This window comes from Budorcas taxicolor, chromosome 4 (genome assembly GCF_023091745.1).
Source record: "Budorcas taxicolor isolate Tak-1 chromosome 4, Takin1.1, whole genome shotgun sequence".
Taxonomy (NCBI): domain Eukaryota; kingdom Metazoa; phylum Chordata; class Mammalia; order Artiodactyla; family Bovidae; genus Budorcas; species Budorcas taxicolor.
This window is the reverse complement of record NC_068913.1, coordinates 79,551,560-79,575,745: the sequence shown is the minus strand read 5'-3', so window position 1 is coordinate 79,575,745 and position 24,186 is coordinate 79,551,560. Positions and strand designations below refer to the sequence as shown.

The 24,186-nt window shown below is 42.3% G+C and overlaps 1 protein-coding gene across 1 annotated transcript in view; it reads left to right on the top strand.

Annotated features, from left to right (window-relative positions):
* The window catches only part of HECW1 (HECT, C2 and WW domain containing E3 ubiquitin protein ligase 1), a 255,395-nt gene that overhangs the window by 113,873 nt on the left and 117,336 nt on the right, over positions 1–24,186 (top strand). The window contains exons 6-8 of the mRNA XM_052638688.1: positions 14,176–14,318; positions 17,131–17,231; positions 19,074–20,396. Of these exons, the coding sequence (XP_052494648.1) occupies positions 14,176–14,318; positions 17,131–17,231; positions 19,074–20,396 (1,567 nt within the window). The remainder of the gene's footprint in view (positions 1–14,175; positions 14,319–17,130; positions 17,232–19,073; positions 20,397–24,186) is intronic.

Genomic DNA, 24,186 nt, shown 5'->3' with positions numbered 1-24,186 from the left:
AGAGGTAAGGCTAGAGTCAGGCAGAATCTATCAAAGTGGATTTCTGAGCATGTAGCCTTGAGAAAAATAGAAATCAACAACAGATGAGTCAAAGACATGGGTTTAGGAACTAGGATCAGGAAAAGCATGCAAGTGGAAGAAAAACCCACGGAATTTCAGAGATGGTCTGCAGTCGTCCTTGGTATATCTGTACAAACTGGCCACATTTAAAAAATGAAGAAGAAATAGCCAATAGGGACTAAGTCATATTAATAGAAATGGCCAAAATCTTTGGACTCTCTTTCCTTACTGGGCAGAAAGTCCACTTCAGCAAGGCCCATTTCTGACCGATTCCTTTCTTCTGGGGCTCTACTAGTAGCTCCCCATCTTTTTCTCCATCAGACTTGTATTGCAAGAAGTAATGCTGTACCCAGTGAAAAATCTCAAGTTATAACAGGCTTTAATTCAGCCTTTTTTAAGTACTTTGGATAATTACCCTAGAATAAAGTTAATAAAGGAATACAAACAAAAGTCAATATAAACGACAGCATCTTAAGTTAAAAATATCAAAGGAAAATCAATAGAGTTCTTGTCATTTTATCAATGACTTTAATTTTAAATTTTGTAATGACTGAATTACTGTGTTTAGGCTATTGATTTCATGTATTACAAAATTATTATTATAGTAATTCCATGATTAATTAGCTAACCTCACATTTTCCGAGATTTTATTTTTGTAAAAGCTTATGGTTAATATTTAGGCTGTATCCAACTTTGGCTAAAAGAATATTTTATTTAAGGGAGGCACTTAGTGGGTATGGGTATCACTTAGTATATCTATGAGAGAAACACACAGAAGAAATACAGTGCAAGTCCAGTGACTTACAGGGTAAGTGAAAGGGGTAATTATGCAGCCCACACATAATGTGGAACAGTAGATGGTAGATCCATAATGATGGAGTTAGCAGTAAGGTTTCAAACCCCGCTAAAATAACCAAGAAAATATTTGAGAAACAGATATTTTACATGCCCGCCAAACCACACACTATAGATAGATAGATGGATAGATACACAGTCTGCTTAGTTAAGTTGCCTCAATTCAGTGGTGTGATACCATAATCATTTGTTAGTTTCTTCCAGCCTCTGCATTCAGCCATGCTCAACTATCTCTTAAAGATGTCTTAGGCATATGCTATAACTTTCTGATCATTTTTAGTGGTAAATAATCCAATCAAGTCTAATTTCATGCTCAGTTTAAATCTCTTTTACTCCTATCCACCATAGACCAGGATTGTGGTTTGAGCGTCTGGGACTGAAAGGAGACATACTCTGTTCTTTTCTCCCTTCCCCCTATTCCAACACCTTCAAGATAAATTAAATCATGGTAGATGTCTGGGGATCCCCTCATCTTTTCCTACAGGGATAATGGCTCAATTGTTGGGAACTATGATTGGGAAAGGGGGAGATGGAGATTTTCTCAATTTATGGGCTGCTATATGGTAGAGGGAAGAGTAGGGGTTCTGGCCTCAGCTGTTAGCCCATCTCTATAGGTGTGGATCATTAGTGACCTAACATTTTCTGTGAGCACAGAAATGCCAAATCTGAGGTCACATAGCATCCTGTCAGTTCACTTCAGTCACTCACTCATGTCCGACTCTCTGCAACCCCATGAACCACAGCATGCCAGGCCTCCCTGTCCATCACCAACTCCCGGAGTCTACCCAGACTCATGTCCATTGAGTCAGTGATACCATCCAACCATCTTATCCTCTGTTGTCCCCTTCTCCTCCTGCCCTCAATCTTTCCCAGCATCAGGGTCTTTTCTACTGTGTCAGCTCTTCACATCAGGTGGCCAAAGTATTGGAGTTTCAGCTTCAACATCAGTCCTTCCAATGAACACCCAGGACTGATCTCCTTTAGGATGGACTTGTTGGATCTCCTTGCAGTCCAAGGGACTCTCAAGAGCTTTATCCAACACCACAGTTCAAAAGCATCAATTCTTCGGCACTCAGCTTTCTTTATAGTCCAACTTTCACATCCATTCATGACCACTGGAAAAACCATAGCCTCGACTAGACAGACCTTTGTTGACAAAGTAATGTCTCTGCTTTTCAATATGTTGTCTAGGTTGGTCATAACCTTCCTTCCAAGGAGCAAGTGTCTTTTAATTTCATGGCTGCAATCACCATCTTCAGTGATTTTGGAGCCCAAAAAAATAAAGTCAGCCACTGTTTCCACTGTTTCCCCATCTATTTCCCATGAAGTGATGGGACTGGATGCCATGATCTTCATTTTCTGAATGTTGAGCTTTAAGCCAACTTTTTCACTCTCCTCTTTCACTTTCATCAAGAGGCTTTTTTACTTTCTGCCATAAGGGTGGTGTCATCTACATATCTGAGGTTATTGATATTTCTCCCAGCAATCTTGATTCCAGCTTGTGCTTCTTCCAGTCCAGCGTTTCTCATGATGTACTCTGCATATAAGTTAAATAAGCAGGGTGACAATATACAGCCTTGACGTACTCCTTTTCCTATTTGGAACCAGTCTGTTGTCCTATGTCCAGTTCTAACTGTTGCTTCCTGACCTGCGTATAGGTTTCTCAAGAGGCAGGTCAGGTGCTCTGGTATTCCCATCTCTTTCAGAATTTTCCACAGTTTATTGTTTTCCACACAGTCAAAGGCTTTGGCATAGTCAATAAAGCAGAAATAGATGTTTTTATGGAACTCTCTTGCTTTTTCCATGATCCAGTGGATGTTGGCAATTTGACCTCTGGTTCCTCTACCTTTTCTAAAACCAGCTTGAACATCTGGAAGTTCACAGTTCATGTACTGCTGAAGGCTGGCTTGGAGAATTTTAAGCATTACTTTACTAGAGATGAGTGCAATTGTGTAGTAGTTTGAGCATTCTTTGGCATTGCCTTTCTTTGGAATTGGAATGAACACTGACATTTTCCAGTCCTGTGGCCACTGCTGAGTTTTCCAAATGTGCTGCCATATTGAGTGCAGCACTTTCAGAGCATCATCTTTCAGGATTTGAAATAGCTCAACTGGAATTGTATCACCTCCACTAGCTTTGTTCATAGTGATGCTTCCTAAGGCCAACTTGACTTCGCATAGCATCCTGTATACTCTTTCAAATATTTTTTTTTACCTTTTTTCAGTTGAGAATGCTTAAGTTTTATTCTCTTAGAAATTTTCAGTTATACAAAAGTATTGCTAACTATGAGCATCATATTCTACATTTGATTCTAAGATTTAGTTATAACTAAAAGTTTGTACCCCAGCAGCCTCTCCCAACTTCCCCTCTCTCTCTCAGACCCTGGAAACTACCATTCAACTCTCTATGAGTTCAACTCTTGTTTTTTTAATTCCACATATGTCATGTGCCATTTGTTTTTGGCTCGTTTCCATGTTGTTGCAAATGGCAGGAGTTCCTTCTATTTTATGGCTGTATAATATTCTGCTGTATGCACACACACATGTATATATCATCTCCTTTGTCTATTTGTCAATGGACACTTAGGTTGTTTCCATACGTTGGCTATTATGAATAATGCTTCAGTGAACATGGTAATTTAGATATCTCTTTGAGTTATTTATTTTCCTTTGGATATATACCCAGAAATAGGATTGTTGAATCATATGAAAGTCCCACTTTTAGTTTCTTAAGGAACCTGTATGCTGTTTTCCACAGTGCTTGTACCAGTTTATATACTCACCAACAATGTACAAGGATTACATTTTCTCCATATCCTTACCAACATTTGTTATTGCTTATCTTTTAATAGTAGACATCTTAACAGGCACAAGGTGATATCTACTTGTGCCTTTGCATTTCGTGATGATTAGTGATGTAGAATACCTTTTCATGCCGCTGTTAGTCATTGTATGCCTTTGGAAAAATGTCTATTCAGGTCCTTTGGTCATTGTTTAATTGGTTGGATTTTTGTTTTTGAGGTTTATGAGTTCTTTATATATTTTGTATATTAACCCAAAGGAAGAAGTAAAAGATCACAAATTTATAAAAGCAGCCTTTATGATTCAAAGCAATTAGATTTCCTGCAGATACAAGGCTCACTCCCCAGCAGGATTCTGGTACATCTTTCCCAGAATAGAGTCAGGCTGCACACTGCTTGGAGGCAGGTCTCCTATACCCAGAATCCAGGAGCATCAGCTCTTAATATGAAACCCTGTTGCTAGTGAGAGAGAAAAAAACATTGCTCTTGATTCAGTGATTGCTGCAATCATCATCTGCAGTGATTTTGGAGCCCCCCAAAATAAAGTCTGACACTGTTTCCCCATCTATTTCCCATGAAGTGATGGGACTAGATGCCATGGTCTTCGTTTTCTGAATGTTGAGCTTTAAGCCAACTTTTTCACTCTCCTCTTTCACTTTCATCAAGAGGCTTTTTAGTTCCTCTTCACTTTCTGCCATAAGGGTGGTGTCATCTACATATCTGAGATTATTGATATTTCTCCCAGCAATCTTGATTCCAGCTTGTGTTTCTTCCAGTCCAGCGTTTCTCATGATGTACTCTGCATATAAGTTAAATAAGCAGGGTGACAATATACAGCCTTGACGTACTCCTTTTCCTATTTGGAACCAGTCTGTTGTTCCATGTCCAGTTCTAACTGTTGCTTCCTGACCTGCATACAGATTTCTCAAGAAGCAGGTCAGGTGCTCTGGTATTCCCATCTCTTTCAGAATTTTCCACAGTTTATTGTGATCCATACAGTCAAAGGCTTTGGCATAGTCAATAAAGCAGAAATAGATGTTTTTCTGGAACTCCCTTGCTTTTTCCATGATCCAGCGGATGTTGGCAATTTGATCTCTGGTTCCTCTGCCTTTTCTAAAACCAGCTTGAACATCATATAGCATGCATAGTCCTAAAGAAGAGTAGCTACAGTTTGCATACTCCATTTACTCCCTTCATGCTTTCCTTCTCCTTTGAAAACTTTTGCACAGGAAACACCAAGCCTAGTCCATTTAACTTTCATTAGTAATGAATAATAGTGTTGACTGAATGGCACCAGGCAGCCTCTTGTGAATGGAGTTGGTATTTTATTTTCCCCTTACATCTACAAGAGAAGAGAGGCAAAATTAGATGCCCCTTTCACTGCATATCATAACCCATTTCACACAACAATTGGGACCATTCCTCCCTCACATCACTAGGCATCCAGTCATGGCTTCAAGTTATTATTCCGGCCCTACTCCTCAGCACCCTCCTACCTCTTCAAATGTAACATGACCCAAAACAAGTTAACCATTGCTACCGCTTTTCAATTCTCAACCTTTCCCAAATTCCATAAGTTTGTAAGTGGACATAAATGAATCAACTGTACTTCTGCTCTCTCAGACTGGGGTCTTCTTTTCTCATGAAGTGAAGTGAAGTGAAGTCACTCAGTTGTGTGCAGCTCTTTGCGACCCCGTGGACTATAGCCTGCCAGGCTCCTCTGTCCATGGGATTCTCCAGGTAAGAATACTAGAGTGGGTTGCCATTTCCTTCTCCAGGGGATCTTCCCAACCCAGGGATCAAACCTGGTCTCCTACGTTACAGGCAGACCCTTTATCCTCTGAGATGTGTAAGTGAAAATACTTTCCAAGTCATGCTGAATATGTCCCTGAAATTTCTCACAACTATTTCTTCCTTTTTGATTATGATATCCTTTCTCACACTGATGTGAGAGATTGCGTGGTTACATCAAGGCAATAATGGGTCCCATTTGTTACTCGGCTACAATCAGTCCTTTCTATCTATGGCACCATCTTCCCTTTCTACCCAAGACCAGCCGTTGTCCTGGATGATCAGTTTCCACATGAATGACCTATCAGACAGCCTATTGCCTCCACCTCCTCAATCTCATTGACCTTATTTCCATCCCAGTCATCCATTCCAGTGCTTATACAAAAGATCATGTGAAAACATCACAAGTCTCCAGGTCTCTCTTTACAGTCTAATATTCTTCCATAACCAACCCCTATTTCTATCACTCTGTGCCTTCATTGCTTTGGGACATTCAGTCACTCAGCCCTTCTCTTCCAGCTATTAATCCTCCCACATGCCATCAATCTTGCAAATCCAGTCTTGGAAACTTGTGGCCTCTTCTTTCCCACATGCCATAGCTCTCACTGACATTTAGCCTGTCCACATATGTGGTGCCTTTTCCTCCTTGCCTGCCAGGATTCCTCCTCATTTCTCAGTTGTCTTACCTGATCTGTCTGCCTTCTGGCCTGACCATTTATGAAATAAGGTAGTAAATTTGAAAAAAGTCCAAAAATTAGAGAATCAGAAGGAGAAGGAGATGCTAGAGGACAGGGCAGGTAGAGTCTGGATATAAAGAGAGAAGGATGCAGTTTTGTCTAACAGGATATGGACCTTCTTTTCCCAGTCTACAGTTGAAGAAGCTAAGGTTCAGTGAGGCCATGCATTAACAAGTCAAGAACTGAGATGGGCAGATGTAGAAAAAAAGCCAAGTCCCCTCACTCCACAAGTTCTTCAAGGGCTCAAAGAAGGAGCCAGTTCAGCAGCCAGACAGAAGACATCACCCTGGCCTCAGGCTCATGGGCACAAGTAGTTTGCTCAGGAATAGACAGGTTTTTACATTTTTAGAGGTGCTCACTGGTTCTTAAAAGAACCTGGCCTGTATGTGTGTGTGTGTTAGTGACTCAGTCGTGTTCAACTCTTTGCGACCCCACGAACTGTAGCCCACCGGGCTTCTCTGTCCATGGAATTCTCCAGGCAAGAATACTGGAGTGGATTGCTATTCCCTTCTCCAGAGGATCTTCAGTGGTTAAAGGGAACAATCAAGAATGACCATTTATGGGGGGAGGGGAAGGCAGTTTTGCTGCATTAGTGTAGGTCAGAAGCAGGATTCTCTAAAAACTCTGCAGCCATTTATTTACAGACATTCTAAACAGTTATATTTAAATTTTTTTAATCAGTTAATACACTAAAAATATAAAGTGACCTGTATAATGTTCTGTAATAACCCATATGGGGAAAGAATCTGAAAAAAGAATGGATATATGTATAACTGATTCACGTTTGCTGGACACTTGAAACTAACACAACATTGCATCTTAACTATACTCCAATAACAATTTAAAATAAAGACCTAACCTAGCTGACGGTTTATATAGACTCCAGTAAACCATGGCATGGAAGTAAGGGCATGGTGGGGAAGGTCTGATGCCACTGATGAAGGGGTGGATATGTGAAGAGAGGCTGAGAAGGAAGACTTTGTAAAGGGAGGAAAGAACTCAGGATTTGCTGCCAAGTTTCAGAGTATGTCTTGGTAAGCTGACTTCCATGTCCCATGTAGGCTACTAGAGCCAGAAATACTCTTGTTTTTAAAAAAGTGATTATGCTTTTCATTATAAAAATAATTCATGCTCATCAGAGAAAAAATGATGGGGGGACAAAATCTTACTCAGTAAAGCAACTGCTATTAAAATTTGTTGTGATTCTTTCCAGTCTTTTTTCTATTCATTTCACTCACATTATTGTGATCATGAGTTATATGTTTCCTGCTTTTGTCACTTAGCATTGGAAAACAAACATTTTCTATCTTGTCATTTAATGTGTTATAATTGTAATTGCATATTTAGTGTAATCATATATTATTGTGATTTAGAAAATTATAAACTATTCTATCATCTACATCTACTGCGATGCACTTGAGTCTATGGTCAAGCATTAGGAGATCCATTATAGTACACTTCAGAATAGAATTACTGGGCAGAAGATATGGAAGCTTTGGGACATAAGATAGTTGGGCGCTGGGATGCTCATGCAGTCAGGCCTGCTTGGAGGAGGATCCAATTCCTGAGTTTCATCCTCAAGCTTAGCGTGTCTGTAAGTCCAGTTTTCTCAGTGCCATAAATGATTGATTCTTGGGAATTACATAGATGTTTTTGGTACTTTTTTTAGTTAATTTTTAAAAATTTTGTTGGAGTATAGTTGATTTACAATGTTGTGTTAGTTTCAGGTATTCATTCTTTTTTATATTCTTTTCTCATATTGAGTAGAATTCCCACAGGTCCTTGTTGGTTATCTATCTTTTTTGCGGGGCCATGCTGCATGTGGGATCTTAGTTCCATGACCAGGGATTGAACCTGGAGCCCACAGAAATGAAAGTACCAAGTCCTTTCCACTGCACAACCAGGGAATTCCCTGGTTATCTGTCTTAGGTATAGTAGTGTGTGTATGTTCATTCCAAGCTCCTGATACTTCCCTCCCTCCCCCATATATTTCCTATATGGTAACCATAAGTTTGTTTTTGATATCTGTAAGTCTGTTTCAGAATAGACTTATTTTGTAAATAAGTTCATTTGTATCACTTAAAAAAAATTAGATTCCACATATGAGTGACATCATATGAATTATATAGATGTTAACTAAAACTAATTTGTAATGGAAATTAGAAGCGCCACATGGTGGGCATGGAAGTCATTATTGCTGTTTGCCAAATATTTTTGTTCTGTATCTCCCAGACACTTGGTAACATCACACCTCCTATTCTCTGTGGGTGGCTGGGGTGTGTGTCTAGCTGTGATGAAGACTTGGATTTGAAAGTGAGCACTTATTTGCAAGAGGAAGACCCTCCAGAGTTCTCTTTCCTTCTGTTACCATGGCTGGCAGTGTTTGAGAGCATGTCCACTCCATCAGCCTAGCTCCCTGAGTGACTAATGAGCAGTTTCCTTTGCCAGCCACAGAGCCAGTGTGAGCAAAGAACAACACTTTGCTGCTGTAAGTCACTGAGACTTGGAATTTGGTCATTACTGCACTGTGCCTCAGCCCATCCTGACTGATATTAACATTGGCATACCTGATATACTAATATTTAACCTCTGAAATTAAAAATGAACTAAAGTAAAAAAGATTGCTGTTAGGAATTAATCAGAATGGAAGAAAATAATTATATTTCAGCTGTTTCACAACCGTTGATCAAGGATACTGTAATGCGTCATCAAGACCTTCCCACCCCAGATAGTGTGAACTGGGCAATGAAAGCATTTACCTCTTTCTCCTTTTCTACATTTTCTGGCCAAGACATCCATCTTCTGATGATCACAGTCTTCCTTCAATTATTGCTGCTCTTGTTTTAAAAAGTCCTATGGTATGCTGAATAAAAAATGAATAGTGTAGAATAGAATGAAAAAGATCTGCTTTCTCCCCCTCTCCCGTCCCCAGGAGGCCACATACCCTCAAGGCATTTTCTTTGCAATTCAAAGTACAAATGGGTTCCCACTCTTCACATTTTTATTCACATCTTGCCTTTTTCTACTTAATATGTCACATGTCATTTCATGTCAGGGCATATTTATTTACCTATTGCTTTTTAATGCCAGCAGAGTTCTGCATTTCAAAGATTTACGATCCTTCATTTAGCTGGCTTCCTATTGCTAGATACTTTTTACATTTTTCCAGCCTTTTATGATGGTTAATCATGCTCATTGAACGTCCTTATAAAAAACATAATTTTGAACACACATGCAAATTAATCCAGAAGGAAAAGTCCTAGAAGTATAATTCTGGGTTAAAGGGAATTTGTAATTTAAATGCCAATAAATATTACCACAAATTGCAGAACAATTATACCGAATAAATTTTCGCACTATTAAGAAAGTTATAGGAACCGCAACAGATTTCCCAATGTGGGGATCTAGCAAAGGGACTGAGAACCCCCAAGGACTTTGACTTCGGAGGCCAGTGGGATTTGATTACAGAACTTCCACAGGACTGGGGAAACAGACTCTTGGAGGGCACAAACAAAACCTTGTGTGCGCCAAGACCCAGGGGAAAGGAGCAGTGACCCCACAAGAGATTGACCCAGACTTACCTGTGAGTATCCAGGAGTCTCTAGCAGAGGTGTGGGTCAGTGGTGCCCTGCTACAGGGTCAGGCGCCCTGAGTGCAGCAGTGCATGAAGGCTACCTTTTGAAGGAGGTTGCCATTATCTTTATTACCTCCACCATAGTTTGGTCTCAGGTCAAACAACAGGGAGGGAACATAGCCCTGCCCATCGACAGAAAATTGGACTAGAGATTTACTGAGCATTTTCCCGTCCATCAGAACAAGACCCAGGTTCCCCCACAGTCAGTTTCTCCATCCAGGAAGCTTCCACAAGCCTCTTATCCTTATCCATCAGAGGGCAGACAGAATGAAAACCACAGTCACAGAAAACTAGTCAAACTGATAACAGGGACCCATGAAACATGCCACGTAGGGCCACCCAAGACGGATGGGTCATGGTAGAGAGTTCTGACAAAATGTGGTCCACAGGAGAAGACAATGGCAGACTACTTCTGTATTCTTGCCTTGAGAACCCAATGAACAGTATGAAAAGGCAAAAAGATATGACACTGAAAGATGAACTCATGGCCCAGGTCAGTAGGTGCCCAATATGCTATGGGAGAAGAGTGGAGAAATAACACCAGAAAGAATGAATAGACAGAGCCAAAGCAAAAACAATGCCCAGCTGTGGATGTGACTGTGATGAAAGTAAAGTCCAATACTGTAAAGAACAATATTACATAGGAACCTGGAATGTTAGGTCCATGAATCAAGGTAATTTGGAAGCTGTCAAACAAGAGATGGCAGGAGTGAACACTGACATTTTAGGAATCATGAACTAAAATGGACTGGAATGGGCAAATTTAACTCAAGATGACCATTATATCTACTACTCTGGACAAGAATCCTTTAAGAGAAATGGAGTAACCCTCATAATCAACAAAAGAGTCCAAAATGCAGTACTTGGGTGCAATCTCAAAAATTACAGAATGATCTCTGTTCGTTTCCAAGGCAAACCATTCAAAATCACAGTAATCCAAGTCTCTGCCCCAACCAGTAGTGCTGAAGAAGCTGAATAGTTCTATGAAGACCTACAAGACCTTCTAGAACTAACACCCAAGAAAAGGTGTCCTTTTCATCATAGGGGACTGGAATGCAAAAGTAGGGAGTTAAGAGATACCTGGAGTAACAGGCAAATTTGGCCTTGGAGAACAAAATGAAGCAGGGCAAAGCCTAAGAGTTTTGCCAAGAGAACGTACTTGTCATAGCAAACACCCTCTTCCAACAACACGAGAAGACTCTACATGTGGACCTCACCAGATGGTCAATACCAAAATCAGATTGATTATATTCTTTGCAGCCAAAGATGAAGAAGCTCTATACAGTCAGCAAAATTAAGACCAGGAGCTGACTGTGGCTCAGATCATGAACTCCTTATTGCAAAAGTCAGACTTAAATTGAAGAAAGTAGGGAAAACCACTAGACCATTCAGGTGTTACCTAAATCAAATCCCTTACAATTATACAGTGAAAGTGACAAATAGATTCAAGGAATCAGATCTGATAGACAGAGTGCCTGAAGGACTATGGATGGAGGTTCATGACATGATACAGGAGGCAGTAATCAAGAACATCCCCAAGAAAAGGAAATATAAAAAAAGCAAAATGGTTTTCTGAGAAGGTCTTACAAATAACTGAGAAAAGAAGAGAAGCTGAAGACAAAGGAGAAAAGGAAAGATAAAGCCATCTGAATGCAGAGTTCAGAAGAATCACACAGAGACATAAAAAAAGCCTTCCTCAGTGATCAATGCTAAGAAATAAAGGAAAACAATAGAATGGGAAAGACTAGAGATCTCTTCAAGAAAATTAGAGATACCAAGGGAATATTTCATGCAAAGATGGGTACAATAAAGGACAGAGATGGTATGGACCTAACAGAAGCAGAAGATATTAAGAAGAGGTGGCAAGAATACACAGAGGAACTATACAAAAAAGATCTTCATGACCCAGATAACCACAATGGTGTGATCACTCATCTAGAGCCAGACATCCTGGAATGCAAAGTCAAGTGGGCCTTAGGAAGCATCACTACAAACAAAGCTAGTGGAGGTGATGGAATTCCAGCTAAACTACTCCAAATCCTAAAAGATCATGCTATGAAAGTGCTGCACTCAATATGCCAGCACATTTGGAAAACTCAGCAGTGACCACAGGACTGGAAAAGGTCAGTTTTCATTCCAATCCCAAAGAAAGGCAATGCCAAAGAATGTTCAAACTACCACACAATTGCACTAATCTCACACGCTAACAAACTAATGCCCAAAATTCTGCCATCCAGGCTTCAACAGTATATGAACCATGAACTTCCCAATGTTCAAGCTGGATTTAGAAAAGGCAGAGGAACCTTTTGTCAGAGATAAAATTGCCAACATCTGTTGGATCATTGAAAAAGCAAGAGAGTTCTAGAAAAATATCTACTTCTGCTTTATTGACTACGCCTAAGCCTTTGACTGTGTGGATCACAACAGACTGTGGAAAATTCTTAAAGAGATGAGAATACCAGACCACCTTACCTGCCTCCTGAGAAATCCGTATATAGGTCAAGAAGCAACAGTTAGAACTGATCATGGAACAACAGACTGGTTTCAAATAGGAACAGGAGTATGTCAAGGCTGTATATTGTCACCCTGCTTATTTAACTTATATGCAGAGTACATCATGCAAAATGCTGAGCTGGATGAAGCACAAGCTGAAATCAAGATTGCCAGGAGAAATATCAATAACCTCAGATATGTAGATGATACCACCCTACAGCAGAAAGTGAAGAAGAACTAAAGAGCCTCTTGATGAAAGTGAAAGAGGTAAGTGAAAAAGTTGACTTAAAACTCAACATTCAGAAAATGAAGATCATGGCATCCAGTTCAATCACTTCATGGCAGATACATGGGGAAACAATGGGAACAGTGGTAGACTTTATTTTGGGGGGCTCCAAAATCACTGCAGATGGTGACTGCAGTCATGAAATTAAAAGATGCCTGCTCCTTGGAAGAAAAGCTATAACCAGCCTAAACAATGTATTAAAAAAGCAGAGACATTACTTTTCCAATAAAGGTCTGTCTAGATTGGAGAAGGAAATGGCAACCCACTCCAGTGTTCTTGCCTGGAGAATCCCAGGGACAGAGGAGCCTGTTGGGCTGCCGTCTGTGGGGTCGCACAGAGTCGGACACGACTGACACAACTTAGCAGCAGCAGCAGTCGAAGCTATGGGTTTTCCAGTAGTCATGTATGGATGTGAAAGTTGGACCATAAAGAAAGCTGAGCACTGAACTGTGGTTGATAGAGTATCAAAATTGATAATTTTGAACTGTGGTGTTGGAGATGACTCACGAGAGTCCCTTGGACTGCAAGAAGATCCATCCAGTCCATCCTAAATGAAATCAATCTTGAATATTCATTGGAAGGACTGATGCTAAAGTGAAACTCCAACACTTTGACCACCTGATGTGAAGAACTAACTCATTGGAAAAGAGCCTGATGCTGGGAAAGATTGAAGGCAGGAGGAGAAGGGGACAGCAGAGGATGAGATGGTTGGCTGGCATCAGCAACTTGATGGACATGAGTTCAAGCAAGCTTCAGGAGTTGGTGATGGACAGGGAAGCCTGGCGTGCTGAAATCCATGGTGTCGCAAAGAGTTAGACACAACTGAGCAACTGAACTGAACTGAAATATTACCAATTCCCTTACCAAGGGTCAAATCAATGTGCATTTCCATCAATACAGAGTGAGAGTTCTTATCTCTTCCCACTGACCAGAAGGCACTGTATGATCAAACTTTAAAATATCTCTGCCATTATAATCATGAAAAAAAAAAGTTGCGGTGTTGATTCCAAGTGCATTTCCCTAATTGTGAGTTTTGCTTGTTCTTTCTGAAGCTATGTTGATAACGTCAGTCAAGTATGGTGAGGCCTGGGTAGCATTCTTTCCCTTTATGATTAATTTTATTATCTGAATGTCAGAGAATAACCTTATTTTTAGGGAATTCCAATGTGGTCCAGTGATTAGGACTCAGAGATTCCATGGCCCTGGGCATAGGTTTGATTCCTGGTCAGAGAACTAATATCCCACAATCCAAATGGCCAAAAAAGAAAGAAAAGAACCTTATTCTTAAGCACTGAGGAGGTATCTCTCATTGTGGCCATTATTTACTTCTGGAATAAACAGAGTTCACAGCATTTCTAAAACCTTGAGATAGGTGGATATACTTAGGTTGGCAAGTAGAGAGAGAGAGAAAGATTGCTGTTGGGATGTTTGACAATGACATCATTCAAAGCAGATGACTGGGGATTGGCCACCCCTCACACCTCACAGTTAATTGATGTCATGTGTTTTTTCATTGCAGCAATTCAGCTTTGTGTCCTTGCCCACGGATGTGCTGGAAATTGAGGTGAAGGACAAGTTTGCCAAGAGCCGCCCCATCATCAAGCGCTTTTTGGGAAAGCTGTCAATGCCTGTTCAAAGACTCCTGGAAAGACATGCCATAGGGTAAACCTTGACCAAGAGCTCTGTATCACTAGGCATCAGCCAGCAGGCCAGGCCCAAGAAAGGCAACAATACAGCCTCATAGAGACTCAAACTGAAATACTGGTGCTGTATTTCCTTGGCTTCTCCCATTACTATGTTGTTCAAGCTATGATATTTTATTAAACAGACCCTTCTTTTTCCCCTTGTTTGTTTACCTCTGGTTACTTATGCACAACAGTAAAAATTCCTAAGATGCTAGTGAAAGAAGGCCTTACTGCAGCATTTATTTCTGTACAGATAGAAATTAAAATTTGTTTTACCATGAAGGATATCATTTCATTCACATGCCTGTCTTGTGTGTAGGATTTAATCATTTGTGACATTTCCATAAAAAGATGAAATACTGGGTTACTAGACTAGAGTGCCTTAAAAAACCCTAGTATTTATAGAAAATGCTAGATAAAATGTGTAAAATTTTAAAAGCGTGAATCCTTATGGAACAACCACAATTATGCTGCTCACATAGTTTAGTTGTATATGACCTGCATTTTGTATCTTCTATATTCATGTCCATTCAATGTTCCTGGGACTTTCCTGGTGATCCAGTGGTTTAGATTCCACACTCCCAATGCAGGGGGGCCCAGGTTTAATCCCTGATCAGGGAACTAAGATCCCGCATGCCATGCAATGCAGTCAAAAACTAAAATAAATAAATAATATTCAGGGTTCTCATTAACCTCCGACCAGATAAAAATCCTTATACTTAATATGCATTTCTATAGGTAATAGCAACTATATTTGAAAACATGTAAAGCTGTATGTGGTTCTCTGGGCATGAATATGCCTCAGTGTAATACCTAGAATGATACAAGGACATGTAATCAGAACCTTATAGCAGACAGTTGACATTTACGAGGCTAAGTTGTGTGTCAAACAAGATTTTTGCATTTTCCACTAAAACAAGACTATACATAAAGAACATAAACTTGTCCATGGCACATAGGGACTAAATGATTGCAAACTCTTCATTTTTAAAATAGCAAACTGTATGCCTTTTAAAATAAAGGCTGCTCGGAAGGTGCCCTCAATTCCTTTGCCTGTAACATCCCAGCCCTCAGCCATCTGCCTTTTACTGTCCCTCTCCTCAAGCCCTCTACTCTCACCTGCCTCAACTTCATATTGGAAATATTACCGCTGCCTGGAACTCTTTGTGTAGTTAAGAACTCTTTACCAGTCTCATGCCCCTAGTTGGGTATAAGCTATTTAAAGGCAGGGTATGCATTACATGCTATGTATCACCTGCAGCACTTTTTACATTGCAGGGGCTCACAAAATATTTGTTGATAAAGTGGTCTCACTATCTGATATTGTTTTTAGGCCTCCTCTGATTCCAACTAGGTTTGGAGTTCAGGATCTCTTTCTTATGGTCATTGTAAACCTACCTCATAATATCGACCAAAGCCCTTGTCAGTATTTTAGCTCATTCTAATTTTCCTGCATGTAATGCTTTATTTAATGGACTTCCTAGGAACTCCAAACATGAAACCAGCACTTACCAAAGAGAAATGCTAAGTCAGTGGACCCCTGGGATACATGTTGTTTCACAGTGCTGGTGTTTTCTAGGAAGAAACATTGAAACACTATTAGCCAGTGATTTACCTTTTTATTTGAATGTCACAAATGAATAAATGGGATGAATACGTAATTATCTAAGTAACAACTGGTTTTGGAATATGTCTTTGTTATTATTGCGTAGAGTGGCTTTGTTCATTTCTGAATATCCCGGAGTAGTCACTCTTCCTATTTAGGCCAAGGGAGGGTACCTTGTATTCTGCTGAATCCGCATTGTTGATGAAACTATAATAGCAAACTATCAGATTGATTTCTCTCTGGATAATTGTCTTCCTAGTAATTAAAAATTGCCTTGGGTGAGCAGAGGGAATGGTGCCAGGGTCTAGGGTGGAGTTTCAGAGTCTCTCTCTGGGACCCTGGAGTTGGTGTAATTGGAAGTCACAGGCCAGTGGACCCAGCCCACAAGTCTTGTTTTGCTCTGCTCTACAGCAGGTCTCTTTCTGAAGCATTCCACAGGGTCTCTGGGAATCAGGATTACATCCTTCCATAGATAGATAGATAGTGGTAAGTAGCTAGCTAGCTAAATTATTATAAGACAAGCATCTACTGCTGGCCCTGTCCATAATTAAGGGCTTATTTGGAAAATGTCAGCCTGCACAGGAAAAGCAAGGAAAGGATATCCATGTCTTTTTCTTCTTCTTTTTTCCTCTAAAACACAAATCGGCAAACTTTCTGTAAGGGGCCAGATAGTAAATATTTCAGGCTGTGTTGGCCATATGGTTTCTGTCCCAACTATTCAGCTCTGCAACTGTAGCATGAAAGCAGCCCAGACAAGAAGTAAACTAACAAGCATGACTGCATTCCAATAAAACTTTTATTTGTGGAAACAAATTTGAATTTCATATCATTGTTACATGTCACAAAATGCTACTCTTCTACTGCTCTTTTTGTAACCATTTAAAAATGTAAAAAGCCCATAGCATTATGAAAACAAGTGATGGGCCAGATTTGGCCCATGGACTGTAGTTTACTGAGCCCTGCCTTAGATTATTCGATAAGGACTTTATTGAAGTTTTCACTGCTATTGAGCAAAGGTACTTTCCCATCTTTTCCTTAGGACCATCTTGTGTGGTCCTGAGCAGACGTCACCTCCTAATATCAGGGCCTCCCTGGGCTTGGGTGCCTCACCTGCTGGCATAGTGTGTGGTCTTTAGGAGAACAGGTATTTACCAGATCTGTGATGGTGCTTATTCCCTTCTAGGGACAGGGTAGTCAGCTACACCCTTGGCCGTAGGCTTCCAACAGATCATGTGAGTGGACAGCTGCAGTTCCGGTTTGAGATCACTTCCTCCATCCACCCAGGTATTTCGGCATGCATTTCATGTGTTGTCCTAGCCTAGTGTCATAGAGCAGTTCCTTTCTCCAAAATATAATATAATAACCATGGTTCTCTCCAGACATGTCCTAGGTTTTGTGGTTCTCTACCTGTCTTCTCCATTTGAGGCCCAGAAGCCAGTGATCTGTTCCGCAGGCCAGGTTGCTATCCTCCTTTTTATTTTTATTTTTTGGTGGTGCCACATGACTCATGGGATCTTAGTTCCCTGACCAGGGATTGAACCCTGGCCCCTGCAGTGGAAGCACAGAGCCCTAACCACAGAACTGCCAGGGAAGTCCCTGTTGTCCCCTTGATTGATAGGCTCCTCTTCGTTTCAGTGACCTAAAGGTAGAGGGTTAGACAGTGGAGTGGGGATTGACAAAGAGGTCAACATGGGTATGGAGCCATGTCTAACTTAACATTTTACTCCCAATACCCTGGTGGCTCAGAGAGTAAAGAATCTGCCTGCAATGTGAGAGACCCAGGTTCAATCCCTGAGTCAGGAAGATCCCTTGGAGAAGGGAATGGCTACCCACTCCAGTATTCTTGCCTGGAGAATTCCATGGATAGAGGAGCCTGGTGGGCTAAACAGTCCATGGGGTCCCAAAGAGTCAGGCATGACTGAGCGACTAACACAACCCACACCCACACAGGACTTAATCAATAGATGTTAAATCATTGCATACATGAATGAATGAACGCATGTGATACATGTCATATTGTCAAACTGTGATTACTCAGTGGATTTTTACAATCTCACAGGAAAAATGAATATTGTAAATTGGACAGAAAACTTTTGAATCATCCTGTGTTCAGTTTTTCAAGCCAAAATGTATTTCCAAATAAGATTGACGAGATGCCTCATAATCCCACTCTGACTCTTCTCTGGCAGCCCCCTCACAGGTAGAGATCATGCCGAGAGTTGTGAGTTGTCACAACTTTATTGGCAAAACATTTATGAGTTGCCAGTAAAGCTGATAAGGCTTTTGAGAATCGGGGTCTGGAGTTTATCACTGCCCCCTCGTCAAACAAACGTTGCGCATTTCTGTGCCCAGTCTACAAAGCAGATTGTAAGGAAACACTTGCCTGTTTCATCCTTTCACATCCAGCCTTTCCTACATCCTGAAAATAAAATTGATTCTTCCTTCAGTGTAGCAGTAAGAATAGCTTTACGGTGCACCAGAGAGATTGCTTTTCTTCAATGAGTAGATAGCACAAGGGCTTGAATTGGGAATCCACATCTGGCAGGGATCCAGTAGAGCAACTGGGGGAAGGCAGAGGTGAGCCATGGTTGCTGCTCCATGAATGGGCGCTTGACATGGAGACCTGGCTTACTTTCCCACTTCAATATTCTCCAGATATTGGAGGCTTCTGGCCTGAGCCACTGAATGACTGTGGTTGCCCCCTTTCCTTCTCTGTGGTCACCTGAGAACCCCATTCTGCCACACTGGGGGACTCAGCCATAGGAAACTCTCTGAACTAGTATAATTAGCCCTGCCTGAAGCCAATAAGGAACTGTAAACTCTCATCTCTGAGGTCTTCCAAATAGCAGACATTATTGAGCACCTACTTTGTGCCCAGAACAGGGGTAGCACTAGGATTTGGGCATTTTTAACCAAAAAATGAAGTCCCGTGCAACAAAATTCTCAAATACATCGTGATTGCATAAGGAGAACCATTTCTTACAGAATGGGTTTTAGCAGAGCTTTGGTCCGTGGGAAATGCTCATCAACCCCTCCATGCAATATCCTAGGGCAGAAATCCCTAAGATGCTCACACATCCTCAGGAGTAGACTAACACTGCAGTGACATTTTCTTCTTGTCCACAGATGATGAGGAGATCTCCCTGAGTACCGAGCCTGAGTCTGCGGAAATTCAGGACAGCCCCATGAATAACCTGGTGGCAAGCAGCTGTGGGGAGCCCCTGTGTGATGCACCAGAGCCCTCAGGGATCCCAAAGCCTGAGCAGCCGAGCCAGGGCAGCACTGTGGGCCCTCCAGGGATCGAGGGCCTGGAGCTTACCAGCCTGGTTGAGGCAGCGGCAGGTACCACCGAGGCAGGAGATGATGATGGCACAGTCTCTGTGGGGCCTGAGGGGGCTGGGGAGCTGCTGGCCCCTGGGCCAGAGGACACAGAGCCCGCCCTAAGTGCAGAAGAACTGGCCGAGCGGCTGGACCTGGGAGGGGAGGTGGCCCTACCGGGGCTGCTGGAGGACGGTCAAGCCCTGAGCAGCCCTGGGGAGCCGGTGGCTGAGGAAGGGTCCACAGAGAGCCGGGCTGGGGGGCAGGAGGAGGAGAAGGAGCAGGTGGAGGAGGAAGAGGGGGACGTGTCTGCCCTGGGGCAGGGGGAGGACAGGCTGCACCTGCGGGCCTCGGTGAAGAGGAAAACCAGGCCGTGCTCCCTGCCTGTGTCGGAGCTGGAGACGGTGATCGCGTCTGCCTGCGGTGAGCCTGAGACGCCGCGGACCCACTACATCCGCATCCACACGCTGCTGCACAGCCTGCCCTTGGCGCAGGGCGGCAGCGCGGACGACGACGACGGTGCCGAGGAGGAGGCCACCCTCAAGGATGCCTTGGAGAAGGATGCGCTCAGCGAGGTGGACACGGTCACCGCGGAGCCTCCTCCCCTGGAGGAGGATGGAGAGGCCCCCGAGGGGGCCACTCCAGGCACGGCTTCCCTCGGCCACTCGGGCTTGGCCAACGGCCCAGCCCCGGATGGCGACGCGCTCCCCAGCACGGGAAGCGAGAGCGACTCCAGCCCGCGGCAGGGTGGGGACCACAGCTGCTGCGACGCGTCCTGTTGCAGCCCCTCCTGCTACAGCAGCTCCTGCTACAGCAGCTCCTGCTACAGCGCCTCCTGCTACAGCCCCTCCTGCTACAACGGCAGTAGGTTCGCCAGCCACACCCGCTTCTCATCTGTGGACAGTGCCAAGATCTCCGAGAGCACGGTCTTCTCCTCTCAGGACGACGAGGAGGAGGAGAACAGCGCCTTCGAGTCAGTGCCCGACTCAGTGCAGAGCCCAGAGCTGGACCCGGAGTCGGCGAACGGCGCAGGGCCATGGCAAGACGAGCTGGCCGCCCCCGATGGGAGCATGGCCAGAACCGTGGAAGGTCTGGAGTCTCCCGTGGCAGGGCCGAGCAGTCGGAGAGAAGGTTAGACCTCACACCCCATCAGAGTGAGAATAGGACCACCACGAGGGGGACGCAGGTCTCACCAACAAGGTTTAAAACCAAGAGGGAAAGGATCAGTCCCAAATAAGGTTGCCGCGGTGGCCACGTGTGCCTGTCCTGTACTTACCTGTGTGCATGTGTATATGTGTATGTCAGTATTCCAGACTGTGGGTAGCTGACACCCCACCACCGCTCAGATACACCCCAGGAATGACAACTAGTTGGATGTGAGCGTGTACTTGTATGTGTGCGTCTCTGTTTTAACTAACCACTGATTACAGGGTACATATTACCCTCCAGTCTTGACAGCAGCAAGAGCATCAAAGCTAGTATCAAATGATATGAGCAGAAAATGATCAACATTAAGTGGGTAATACGTCAATATCTGCTGACTCCCCACAACTTACAAAGATTAGCAATAAATGTTAATATAAGTGGAAGAACATTGACATTACCTGTTTTAGAATTTAACCTGTGTACATATGAATATGTATAGCCTACATATATGTGTCATGATTTCTGTCTCCTTGATTCTGTTATTGTTGTTGGTTTTGTTTTGTGTTGTTTTGTGGGATTGGGGAGCTATTTTGGCTAATGCAAAGGAAGGATACCATGAATCTGTAAATCACTTTGTCTCGAGTAAGATTCTAATCCAACAGGTGCCCTTTTTAGTTTAAAAATGTATTCTGTGTCCTAACCAAAGACCTTTCTTCTTAGTCATGCCTGTGGAAGCATATATAAAGTTAACTTGCATTTCCTAATCCAGAATTGGGAACCACCTGCCAGTCAAGTGACAGTGACATTGAGGGAAATAACTTAAAAGTCACATGATAATATGAAAAAATTCAGCTGTTTTAAAAGCAAAAAATATAGATTCTGCTATTTTGCTGCTCTAATCTGTTTAAATTAGCCTCCAAACAACATGCAGTGGTATTGTCTCTAGATTGTAAGCTCATCAAGGGCCAGAATTCATATCTTCTTTATGTCTGCTAAGCAAATGCCTGGCACCTGCAATTTTTATAGGAACGTATGTAAGTGTAAAAGAAATAATTTTAAGTACTTAAAAGTACTTAATTCTACATTTTGGAGAAAGAAAGGGTGAGGGAAAATGACACATAGGGTAAGGAGAAGCCCAAGGAAACTGGTAACAAAGAAACACAGGAAGAAAACCAGAGTGCTATACAGTAAACCGTAGTGACATACTGTACAATATGGAAATGCACCCATGAGTATGCGAATGGGGTGACAATCCCTTTCTTTAATAGGGGTGCTTTGAGTCTCTTCTTTGTTCTAGATCAGATGCTATGTGTGGAAGGTACTCAATAATTACAATAGAATTAAAAATAAGTATATCATAAGGCAATTTGGGGATATACCCATATGAGGGCACAACTGGGAGGTACCAGAGATGTTTCAGACCAAAGTTGGGAAAACTTTTTCCATAAAGGTCCATATACTACACATTTTAAGCTTTGTAGGTCAAGAGGCAAAACCAAAGCAACTCTTCTCATCAAAGGGGTGTTTTTTAAGAAAGAAAAAACATTCTTACCTTTAGAAGTATAATAACCATTTTTACCCCAGAGCCACATAGCTACAAGGCTGATTTCTAGTCTGTCAATCTGTTGTAGCCAATGGGTATATTTGGACCCATGTCTCCAATGATAGGATACAGTCCACACATGGGTAATGGAAACTTGCCTCAGTATACATTGATATTTTAAAAAAGATATTGCCCATGCCTTTGAGGGTCTAACAGTCCAGCAGTGGGAAACCCATCCCCTTTACCAAAAGGATGAAAAAGTTTTTTGGGGCCAGAGTGGAAGTCTATGTTTCTAAAGAAATTTCTAGATTCCTGAAATTTTTTGCAGATTGTAAACCCCCAAAAAGTTAAGAACATATGCTTCACTATAGTGATTACTAGGGGCAAAATGAGGATTCCTGGGAAGGACTGTTGATTTCCTGAAGGCTGTACCTATGCTGGCACATGACTTCTACAGCCAGTTCTGCTCTCCCTTGGTAGGGAGTCCCCGGGCTAATGGAATCCAAGTGGCGAATGTGTCCCCCGCTCAGCACCACGCTTCCAAGAGCGCCCGCTCAAAAGAAACACGAATGCCTGATTATATGCACATGTGCCCTGTTCTCCCCTCACTGTGACTTTGCAGATTGCAAATTCTTTCCTGAGGTTAGCCGGGAAAGGTGTACTGTATTCACAGGCACGCAGGTGCGTCTGCAGCAGTTTGTAGAGGATGTCTTCTTCATCTATTTTGTGTTTCTTTTCCCTCCACATGTGCCTCTTTTTTTAACCTCAACATAAAATGGTTTTTAAAAACCTTCAGATCAAATGGGAAAAAAAAAAAAAAAACCTAACATAATGCAATTATGGGCAGCTTCTCAGGTGGTGCAGGGTAAAGAATCTGCCTGCCAAGCAGGAGAAGTGGGTTCGATCCCTGGGTTGGGAACATCCCCTGGAGAAGGAAATGGCGATCCACTCCAGTATTCTTGCCTGGAAAATCCCATGGACTACAGCAGGCTACAGTCGATGGTGTCACAAAGAGTCGGACACGACTGAGCGACTAAACAACAACAACAGTGTGATTATGAGCTCAACCCTGGCATCAGGCTCCCCTGGGTTTATCTTCAGTCTCCCCACTTCCCAGCCATGACACCTTAGCCAAGTTACCTAACTGCTCCAAACCTCACGTGTAAACTGGGTGCAAAGTGAACATACCCTAAAGGGTTTGGAAGAATTAACTGAGATGATTCCTATGATGTGCTCAGCCTCTGAGTGAAGGTTCTTCCAGGTAGATGAGCAGTAAGGCTCCCTTTTAAATTGGAATACATTTCCTTCTCAGAAGTTCTAGCAGGTCTGACCCTTGCTTTGTGTTTGAGGTGAGGGGGATGGTGTGGAGCTGCAGCCTCGTGCAGAACAGAAGTGGCTTGCTTCCTCTTGCTTCCATTCCGTTGGCTGAGATGCATCAGTCACATCATTGCATTTGCTTGGGGTTCACGGGAAGGTGGGGTCAGCTCCATTAACCCGGCGAGCGACACTATTATGTTTCCACTAGCTTGGAGGAGTAATTAACCTGATTGGTTGAATTAATTACAACAAGGTAAGTCTCTCTCTCTTTTTTTTTTAACAAACTAAATTTAAAACACAGCAGCTGGTGACATAACAACTGTACCATTGTTTTTCTCTTTTTTTTTTTTTCAGTTTCTGACATTAAGCACATATAAATATGAACATGAGAGTTATATCCACTAAACACAAAGCCAGGCTTTGGAACAGGAGTCAGTTTGCAAGGAGCTATATGCTGGCATGAGGGAGGGGCACCTTCCTTAACTTTCCTTAGTCTCTGAGGACCCCAGGGTTGTGAATCACACACCAGAATTTGCACAAGAAATGATGTTATATATTTAATATTTAAAAGGACCCTTTGTTCCCGGATACATTCCTGTTCTTGTTTTCCAGTTAGCTCAAGGAGTTAAATGGCTAAATTCACTTAATTTCCTTTCTAATTAACTTCTGTTTATGTTTTTAAGTCAGTTCTGTAGATCTAGAGCAAAAAGAAATAATCATCCTTTTGAGCTCCCATAAAGATCTTAACCACTGGTTTCCATAGTCCGTCTCTTTTGGGCCATGGAATAATGGAACACTTGGTATTTGCATCAGCCATGGAAGGGCAAAAGAAGGAGAAGCCTGACCTTTGTCCTTTGGCCAATAGGGGCTATTGTGAGAAATCCAGGATGGGGTGCAATGGGGGTTACCAGTCTG